This window comes from Asparagus officinalis, chromosome 4 (genome assembly GCF_001876935.1).
Source record: "Asparagus officinalis chromosome 4, Aspof.V1, whole genome shotgun sequence".
NCBI classification, from domain to species: Eukaryota; Viridiplantae; Streptophyta; class Magnoliopsida; order Asparagales; family Asparagaceae; genus Asparagus; species Asparagus officinalis.
This window is the reverse complement of record NC_033797.1, coordinates 20285650-20296603: the sequence shown is the minus strand read 5'-3', so window position 1 is coordinate 20296603 and position 10954 is coordinate 20285650. Positions and strand designations below refer to the sequence as shown.

The 10954-nt window shown below is 39.8% G+C and overlaps 1 protein-coding gene across 1 annotated transcript; it reads left to right on the top strand.

The window, feature by feature from the left end:
• Positions 3460-10033, top strand: LOC109836866 (ferredoxin--NADP reductase, leaf isozyme, chloroplastic). The gene is made up of 8 exons (XM_020404902.1): positions 3460-3709; positions 3790-3923; positions 4030-4108; positions 4213-4304; positions 4391-4468; positions 9287-9349; positions 9437-9671; positions 9757-10033. Exons 1-8 carry the CDS (start codon positions 3691-3693, stop codon positions 9822-9824), a joined length of 768 nt encoding a protein of 255 aa, XP_020260491.1. The 5' UTR covers positions 3460-3690; the 3' UTR covers positions 9825-10033.

The window sequence follows — 10954 nt, the reverse complement described above, 5'->3', positions numbered from 1 at the left end:
AAAAAAAAACCAAACAACCTGGAAATTTTACTATTCATTCGAAAATAAAAAACTTTACTGTTCATCCGAAAATTAAAAATTTTACTGTTCACCCGAAAATAAAAACGATTACTGTTCATCCGAAAATAAGAAACTTTATTGTTCATCCGTGAACGGATCTGAATCAAACACAAATTAAGATCAAAGAACCCTAATTTTAATCTTAATCTCTTAGAACAAATCAATGGTGGCTCTGATACCACTTGTTAGATCTAATAAAAACTTGAGATCTAAACCATAAAGCCATGATTTAATTCAAAAAGATTAACAAGAATCAAAAGGTGCGGAAGCATATACCTGAATCCATTGAAGAAAACTTGATTAGGGTTTTGATGATCTTCTAACATTAGGGTTTCTCTCTTATGGATCTCTTTAGATAGGGATAAGAGAATGAGAGTGGTTAACCCTAGATTAGGAACCATAACCCCTTATATATAGGTGTTGTACATTTGTAATTTGGTCCCTCATCAAATTACAATTACAACCTGGTATCTGCACATATAACCCCCATGATTTATTTAAATACCTATTAATCCAAATTGATTGATCACTTTAAGTGGGTTATCCTTAAAGATAGTAATACACATTAATTAATCATATGTGCCCACAAATAGATTTAATTAGATTTAAATCCAACAACTGCAAGCTCCTAGTTTCTCTCACAGACACTCAAATCTGCCTTTTGGAATAGCCTTTGTAAAGATGTCAGCTATTTGATCATTAGTCTTGCAATAAGACAAACGTGCTTCACCATTATTCTGAACTTCTCTGAGAAAGTAGAGCTTTATATTGAAGTGCTTGGTCTTTCCATGGAAGCCTGACTGGATTGTTGGAGATTGCAATGGCTGCTTGATTATCAACAAACACTTCAGTGCCTTCTTCTTGCTTCTCATATAAATCAGCCAATATCTTCCTTAGCCATAAGACTTGATTCACAGCCGAAGTCGCAGCAACAAATTCTGTTTCAACAGTTGATTGAGCCACTATCTCCTGCTTCTTAGAACTCCATGAAAGCATGCCAGATCCAAGTGTGAAGCAGAAGTACTCTTCATATCGTCTATAGATCCTGCCCAATCACTATCAGGAAAAACTATGAAAATCAAGCTTATGGCCATGATTAAACAGCAGTCCGTAATCGTTTGGCTGCCTTGAGATGCTCCTCATTTGCACAAGGCAAAAATCTTGTTAACACACTTAATAGCTTGCAGAATATCAGGCCGGGTTGCTGTGAGATACATCAAGCACCCTACAAGACTTCTATTAGTGGCCTCATCAACATTTTCTGCATCACCTTTCTTGCTATAAGCTTCTCCTTTTGATTCATTGGAGTGTTCATTGATTTGCTTTCTTCCATCTAAAATTTCCTTTGCATACTTTTTCTGACATATGAAAATGCCTTGCTGATCTTGTCTTATTTCCATTCCAAGGAAACATGTCATTTCTCCTAGGTCAGTCATTTCAAAGACCATCATCTTCTGTTTGAATAAGTCAATAGAAGTGCTATTGCTTCCTGTTATCAAGAGATCATCTACATACAGAGAAATAATCAGAATATCAACATTTGAGTTTTTGACATATGGAGTTGGCTCACTTAGATTTTTTGTATAGCCAAAACTTAAAAGATGCTCGTCAATTCTGCTGTACCAAGACCTTGGATCTTGCTTCAAACCATACAAGGCCTTTTTCAACAAATAGAACTTGTCTTCCTGCTTCTTTACTGCAAATCCTTCAGGTTGTTCACATATATTTCCTCCTGCAAGTAGCCATTAAGAAAAGTTGTTTTTACATCAAGCTGAAATACCTTCCACCCCTTTTGTGCGGCTAAAGCAAGCAGCATTCTGATGGTGTTTAGACGTGCGACAAGAGCAAATGTCTCTAAGAAATCAATCCCAAATATTTGAGCGAACCCTTTCAGCACAAGTCTGGCCTTGTGCTTTTAATGGAGCCATCTGCATTTTAACTTGGTTCTGGATACCCATTTGACTCTATAAACCTTCCTGTTTTGAGGCCTTTCAACAAGTTGCCAAGTCTGATTCTTTTTAATCATATTCATCTCCTCCTGCATTGCAGCTATCCACTTTGGATCCTTTTCTGCCTCAATGAATCCTGCAGGTTCAAAAACTGCAACATTGCATCTTTGATATATGTCAAAGAGCAATCTCGCACCTCTTACAGGAAAATCATCGCTTTCTTCATCAACAAGAGGATCATTATCTTCTTGCATTTGTGGAGAATCATGGATCAGCTTTCCTTCTTCTCCTTGCCAACACCAATTTTTTTTCTTCAGCAAAAAGAACATCTCTGCTTACTAGAAATTTTCCCGTCTGTGGTTGAAAAATTCTGTAAGATTTAGAGATGCTACTATAGCCAATGAAAATGCCAGGATCTGCTCTTCTACCAAGCTTATCTCTTTTCACCTGAGGTACATGTAAGAAACAGATGCATCCAAAGACTTGAAGATTTTGCAGAGAAGGTTTATAGACATACCATGTTTCAAATGGAGTTTTTCGGGCCTCAACTTTAACAGTCCCTTAAGAAAAGTAGCTCTAACACCAATTGTTGTCCTTGGCCCTTAGCAATCAAGAACAGAAGAAAATTGTAGGGGAAAAAAACAAGGAACAATGAAGAGGAATTGAAATTGCTTCACTATTCTTCTCAGAACCAGAAACATCTTTAAATACAATCTTAACAAACAGAAAATTCCTAAAAATCTACTAATAGACTTATAAGACAATAGCAACATACTTTCTCGGCTAAAACTTAGCAACAAAAAAACAAAAAAAAAAAACACCCAGAGACATGGTCAACAACCGTGTTTCCTTATTTCCAGTGAATACTAAGGCATACTTCAACACATACAACTAATCTCATGTTTGGATGTCTTCAGTCCTAATCCATTCTTCATCATCTCCATTTTGTTTCAGTTCACCTACTTTGTTTAAACATAAATGCTTTAGATCAAATTTATAGAGTGCCAAAGTTCAACGAGTAGAGCGGGAATTATAAATAATATCTGTTGAACATTTGCCGTTGTAAATGTATTGAATTTACCAGTTGTTAAGCACCTTTTTAAAGTGAAGCAAAGTATGTTTTGTTACGACATTCATGCTTGAATATTACCCCCCGCTAGAAAAGATAAGAAAGAGTCATGAGTTTAAATAGGAGTTGGGTCAGTACTTAGCAACTTAAGTTTTATGTTTAAAGTTGTTTTCTGAACTCTATTTAAGATCCATTTTGACATTCATGTTTGAGTATTACCCCCACGCTAGAAAAGATTCGAAAGAGTCATGAGTTTAAGTGGGAGTTGGGGTCAGTACTTAGCAACTTAAGGTTTTTGTTTAAAGTTGTTTTCTAAACTCTGTTTAAGATTCATTTTAACTCTCAGCCGTACCAAATCTCGATATCTTTAACAATAGAGATTATGGATTATTGCAGACAAACTTGTACTCAAAAAATGTGTCAACAAATGCAAAGTCAGTCTCTATAAGAGCCCAGGTCACCACTGAGGCTCCTGCTAAAGCTGTAAAAATCTCAAAGAAAAATGATGAAGGTGTTGTGACCAACAAATACAAGCCCAAGGAGCCATACATTGGCAGATGCCTCCTCAACACAAAAATCACTGGTGATGATGCACCTGGAGAAACCTGGCACATGGTTTTCAGCACTGAGGGTACTATCAAAATTTCTTTGAGTTCTAGATCAGGATCAAAATTTTCTATTTTTTAATTTTTTGTTTTTTTTGTCGATTAGGGGAAGTTCCATATAGAGAAGGACAGTCTGTTGGTGTGATTCCTGACGGAATTGATAAGAATGGGAAGCCTCATAAGTTGAGGTTGTATTCGATTGCTAGCAGTGCTCTCGGAGATTTTGGTGATTCAAAAACTGTGAGTTCTTTTTTCTCTGATTGATATCAAAATCTTGATTGTTCAATTCATAATTACTTGTCATGTTGTTTGTAGGATTTATTGAGAGTAAACATGTTTTGTGCAGGTTTCTCTTTGTGTTAAGAGGTTGGTTTATACCAATGATCAGGGAGAGATTGTTAAGGGGGTCTGCTCAAATTTCCTATGTGCGAACTTGTTTATAAGTTTATTTGTCAAGTTTATTATGCTTTAGTGTTTGAATATTAGGTTGATAATATTCAAGATGTCACATTATGCTAATATGTTGCAGGTGACTTGAAGCCGGGAGCAGAAGTGAAGATTACAGGACCGGTTGGGAAAGAAATGCTTATGCCCAAAGATCCAAATGCAACTATTATAATGGTATTATTTTTTTCATTTGTTTATCTTTAGTAATCTATTTATTTCGATAAAAAAAGTTGTGAAAATTTCTGTTATTGGATTTGCAGCTTGCAACAGGAACGGGAATTGCTCCTTTCCGTAGTTTCTTATGGAAAATGTTCTTTGAGAAGCATGATGATTACAAGGTAATACTCAACATGTAATCAAAGATAGTAATAATAATTTATGTGGACTAGTCTCTTTGATGTCTTCCCCATTCTTTACTTATGTTTTAGTCTGCTTACTTGTATTTGGATGAGTACTTAATTAAAATGGTTAGGTCAAGTCATACTCAAAATACTCTCCCCGTATAACTTCATAAAATACTATGAACTGTTCGGCAAAAGGAATGTCACTCTTATGTTGTGCGCAGCGGAAATTTCGTCAGCACTTCGGCAGCACAACAAGAGAGATTAGATCGATAAGAATTCCCGTCTCACCAAGGAAACAAGAATCTGAAGCGGATATCTCAACCAAGTGAGATCGGCTCTTCCTCTCATCAGTTCTAGGACTGACCTGTCGAGGGATCCTACAAGCTATTACAAATCACGACAAGAACACAACTTTTACGTGGTTCGGCAAATAGCCTACGTCCACGGGGCAAGGAGAGGGAGATCTACTTATAGAGGGAGAGATACAATTAGGGTTTACAATCTCACAAATAAAACCCTCTCACAAACTCTCAGATCCCTCACACAAATATTCTCTCAAAAGGGGTGCACAAATCAAAGAACAACTACAAAAAGGACTTTGCTTCTTCTTTATAAATAGCCGCCAAAATCTCTTCTGTGTTCTTCACCTGCAGCAGCAACAAGCCTAACTCCCGAAGCCGCAACTCACAAAAAAAAAACAAATCCTCTGCCTCCGCTCCTTTGATTCCCTTGCACAAGTGATTTTTCTCCCGCAGCCACAACAAATTAACCCCTGCCTCGCACGCCTTTCTAGGTTACAAAGCCAGGGTTTTATATAGCTGCTAATCGGGTCAATCGGGTGGGCTAGCAAATTTTTCCGCTGCACAATTCACAAAGAAACACACAACAAAGCAACCCATGTGAAACACAACAACCCACTTGAAGCCCCTTGAAACGTGGGTGGGTCCCACTCATAATTCTCCACCTCGGCGAAGTTTTTTTTTCAAAACTGAGCCGACACCAACCAAAACAAATGCCTCACTTGTTGCATCCAGTATGCCACGGCAACGGACTCATGACAACGGACTCCATCCACACAAGTTGAGACCCAAACGGGAGTGCGAACACTCAACCCAAACCAAATAGTGTCTACTCACCAATCAAACTGAGCCTACACCGACTACACCAAATGCCTCACTTGCTGAGACCCAAATGGGAGTGCAAACACTCACCCCAAATGTCGATGTCGCTCACTAAATCAATCTCACCCCCATCAACTAATCCAAACCCGGCTGCATCATAAAGACTGCCTACGTATCCTCTTGCCCAAGGAATCAAGCATTCACGTAGTTCACCCAAATGGCCTCCAAAAGCCCTCAAACAAATAGAAAAGTCTGCAACTCTTCTTCAATATCACCAAACGATCTGCAACTGATAGCACTCCCAATAGCTCGAAATTGAGACAACTCAAACACCTCCATCTGAGGTGAACCAATGGCCATATCCAAATTAAGTCCATCAGCTGCAATCGAATCCAACTCATCATCTGCATTCAAATCCAAATGATCCCTAATCTGTGTCACCTCAGCTGGAATTCCAAATGATACAGTATGATCTGGAGTCTCCACCCAACGTGGAGTAGCATCACTCTCCACCCGCTATGATGTTCCAAAGATCTGATCACCACTCTTCACCTGCCGAGAGTCAAACGTGACATACCTGCTCAGAACAAAGTCAGAAGCCAATACCTGATAATCAAACATGCCTCTGAATCCCAAATGTGCTATCAGATCAAATCTCACATCCACGATGTGACCAAGTGCTGGGTAGCTAAACATCCGACGTAACCCAAAATCTGAAGCAGCTCCACCAGATCCAAAATCTCTATATGCAGCAGTCGGCAACCTACACATAAGATGGCCCAAACATGTCGTAGCCCGCACACCAATGCCAATGCTCGACATCAAACACCGATCCTCCTCCAGAAAGGAACAACTCCCCAAATCTGCCATCTCATCACGTCGCCCTAAAGTTTCCACACCAATGAAGTGTCTCCAATTATCGTGAGCTCAGCACAAATGTAAGAAAGAACCCCTACCATAATCAGAACGTCGGGTTACCTTTCTACCAACACACTTCCTCCATCTGTTGCGGGCTTCTAGGACTTCACACCAACGGGACTTGGTTGCAACCCACCAATGCCTAGAGCAATCCCCAACTACGGAAACCACATATCGATTACCTCCTAATGATGCTCCTTTGGAAGGCCCCCGAATGCCTGAATGAACACCCCTCAGAAGACCCCTCGAATGATGGATAGAAGTGCTAAACTCCACCTCGGTCTTCTTGCTCATACCAATGGGTTCACAGGACTTCAAACTGCAGGTCAAAGCACTCCTCAATAACTCATACACGGCATTACCAATCAAATAACCCAGCATCAAACAACGCCACAGTCTAGCCGAATCAGATGAAGTCGTCATCTCCCTATCAATCGCCGTGCTTCCAAGCAAATAATACAAATTACTTCTTCTGACGCCCTTCATCATAATCATAGACCCCGATGTGACCTTCAAACGTGCATCCACCAAGGTCACTTTATAGCCAGATGCTACCAAAGCTCCTAGTGAAATGATGTTCTTCGACAACTGCGGAACGAACCTCACTTCATCCAACTCCTGAATCACTCCGTCATACATCCGAATACGAACGGTACCAATACCACCAATAGAGCATGCATGTCCATTACCCATGAGCACAACATCCTCTCTTTCCAACTTCTGAAAGCTAGAGAACCAATCCCTCCTAGGGCAAACGTGGTAAGAAGCACCCGAATCCAACATCCACTCTGTAGAGTTGACAACACAAACTGACGGTAGTGCAGACAACGAATAGCCCAAAGAATCCGAATCTGAATTGTCACCACTAGTCTTGACAACATTCACCTCTGAAGCTTGTACAGCTTTCCCCTTGTTCTTCTCGGCTCGATCTAACTTTGGACATTCGGCTTTCCAATGCCCTTCCTCTTTACAAAAGGCACACTGATTCCTACGAATCCTACGATGTGCACCTCTAGACTGTGACCTTCTGCTTCGGTTTGAACCACGACCATGAACTACTAATGCATCTCCCGATGCCTTCTCGGAGGACTCATCCACACTCTTCCTCAACTCATAATTCACTAACGCTGAGGTCACCTCCTTGTAACTAACAGTAGTTCTTCCATTAATCATAGTTAGGACAAAAGTACCATAATCATCCTCGGGCAATGAACACAAAAGTAGCATCGCCTTGTCTTCATCATCAACCATGATATCCACATTGGCCATGTCTGAAAGTAGCTTTGTGAAGTTGTTAACATGCTCACTAATGGAAACTCCTCTCTTCATCTTGAACTGGTAAAACCTCTTCTTCAAGTGAAGCCGATTCTCAATGCTCTTAGTAAGATACTTTTCATTGAGTGTTTCCCACATCTTCTTCGTCGACGTCTCGTTCATCACGTCATAAATAAGATCCGGCATCAAGCATGACCGAATAACTCCACACGCCCTACTATTCATCTTCTTCCAAACCTTAGCTTCCATCTCGGCAGGTTTCTCTTGTAACTCAAGAGTCTCCTCCAAATTCTGAGCGTCCAAGGCGTCCATCACCTGACATCTCCACAATCCGAAGTTAATCTTGCCGTCGAACTTCGGAACATCAATCTTCATGTTATTGATGCTCAAACTATGTATCGTCTTCGTAAGAGACGATCCCGATGTGCTTGTTTCACCCATATTATCGATCTAACCCTTCAAATAAGAATCCTTTAGCGAATCCTTCAAACAAGCTCCCATGTCTAACCCGGAGCTCTGATACCACTTGTTGTGCGCAGCGAAAATTTCGTCAGCACTTCGACAGCACAACAAGAGAGATTAGATCGATAAGAATTTCCGTCTCACCAAGAAAACAAGAATCTGAAACGGATATCTCAACCAAGTGAGATATCGGCTCTTCATCTCATCAGTTCTAGAACTGACTTATCGAGGGATCCTACAAGCTATTACAAATCACGACAAGAACACAACTTTTACGTGGTTCGGTAAATAGCCTACGTCCACGGGGCAAGGAGGGGGAGATCTACTTATAGAGGGAGAGATACAATTAGGGTTTACAATCTCACAAATAAAACCCTCTCACAAACTCTCAGATCCCTCACACAAATATTCTCTCAAAAGGGGTGCACAAATCAAAGAACAACTACAAAAAGGACTTTGCTTCTTCTCTATAAATAGCCGCCAAAATCTCTTCTGTGTTCTTCACCTGCAGCAGCAACAAGCCTAACTCCCGAAGCCGCAACTCACAAAAAAAAACAAATCCTCTGCCTCCGCTCCTTTGATTCTCTTGCACAAGTGATTTTTCTCCCGCAGCCACAACAAATTAACCCCTGCCTCGCACGCCTTTCTAGGTTACAAAGCCAGGGTTTTATATAACTGCCAATCGGGTCAATCGGGTGGGCTAGCAAATTTGTACGCTGGACAATTCACAAAGCAACACACAACAAAGCAACCCATGTGAAACACAGCAACCCACGTGAAGCCCCTTGAAACGTGGGTGGGTCCCGCTCACACATTAGCTACATAAAATGCTGGTATCCCAATAACTAGCACAGCTTACTCATTAACATTAAATTTTGGAACCTTAATAGCTTTAGATTATTGGATAATGTGGTTTTGCTGTCAATAATAGATCTGTGTTTTTTCTTATTTATTTATTTAAATACCGTTTAGTTATTTCCTTAAAGTTTGGCATATATTTGAAAGTTAAAATCCTAGCCATTTCCCCTCTTTTCAGTTCAATGGATTGGCATGGCTCTTCTTGGGAGTTCCCACAAGTAGCTCATTGCTCTACAAGGAGGTAAACATATCAATAATCAAATAATCCTTTTTAATTAACTGTAGCATATATATTTCTTATCGATAAAAACATTTCTTTTTGGATTAGGAATTTGAGAAGATGAAGGAGAAGGCACCCGACAAATTCAGGCTAGATTTTGCCGTTAGCCGAGAGCAAACCAATGAGAAGGGCGAGAAAATGTACATCCAAACTCGAATGGCACAGTACGCAGAGGAATTGTGGGAGCTGCTGAAGAAAGACAACACCTACGTGTATATGTGTGGATTGAAAGGAATGGAGAAGGGTATCGACGACATTATGGTGAACTTGGCGGCTAAAGACGGTGACTAAATTAAATTAGTGAAAAAATTTCATATAATACGCACAAAGTGTTCTTAAATATTAATTTGACATTTTTTTAATTATAGGTATTGACTGGATGACTTACAAGAAGGAGTTGAAGAAGGGAGAGCAATGGAATGTGGAAGTATACTGATGCTTGTACTTGTATGTAGATAGGTAAATTCTCGTGTTTTATGTGATTTCTTTTGCATCTTAGGTTTTATATATGAAATCAAACTCTGTACTGCTAGCCAAGCTCGGTATCTTGTAAAAATAAATAATATAATTCTTCGACGTGTATTATGACTACTCGAAAAATTTTTGGCCATGTATAAGAAGAAGATGAATGTCTTGGTTCATGTATGAATATGAGTCCATAGTAAGATTTTGTAATACCTAAGAGGTTCTAGCAAAATTGGTAAGTAACCTATGAGTAGTATTCTAAAGTCTTATGTTCGGTTTTTTTTGAGAACCAGCTAATTACGTTCGATCGGTTGCCGGCACGTGTAAAGTACGGTATGATCAACAAACAGCACCGACCTAGTCAAATTACCAATGTGCCCTACCAATCCTTTGTAAATAATGGGCAACTTCCGCTATTTGAAGGCACACGAAAAACTACTAAATTACTCCTTGAAATTAGATTTTGTAAACTTGCTTAATCTATAACTGACTTGAACGTCATAGGGCACGTCGGAGCAGCAAACTTCGTCCCTCTAATGTGTGTTTCCTGTATAAGACTCTAATTTCTCCTAACTGATCAGCTATCAAGGGAGATCAAGGAACCCTATACTCCTCTAAATATCCACTAACTCCTACAGTTGAAATATATGAAGAAACCATAATCTTATTAATGAAATAACATGGGCTTATATAGGCCCCCTACAAATACATCTTACAAATAACCCCTTAACTATTCTAATATGTCAACACTCCTCCTCAAGATGGGCGAAAGATATCCACTAAGCCCATCTTGTCACATCCTCTAACCATATCTACTGAGCTAAGTCCCTTAGTCAGACAATCTGCTGTCTGGTCTTTAGTTAAAACATGACTTAACTCCAGTAATCCACTGTCCAACTTCTCTTTGATGAAGAACCTATCGATGTCGATGTGTTTGGTTCTATCATGCTGCACTGGGTTATTAGCGATACTGATGGCTGACTTGTTATCACACCACAGCTTCATCTTTGCTCCTTGATCCAGTTTCAGCTCCACCAACATACTCTTCAACCACAACAATTCCGCGACTCCCAAGGCCATAGCTCTATACTCTGCTTCAGT

Bases quoted from the DNA above. Each gene is read 5' to 3' on its own strand.
- LOC109836866 (XM_020404902.1), top strand. The intron at 3,924-4,029 runs GTGAGTTCTTTT...TGTTTTGTGCAG, and splicing joins ATTTTGGTGATTCAAAAACT to GTTTCTCTTTGTGTTAAGAG. The intron at 9,672-9,756 runs GTGACTAAATTA...TTTTAATTATAG, and splicing joins GAACTTGGCGGCTAAAGACG to GTATTGACTGGATGACTTAC.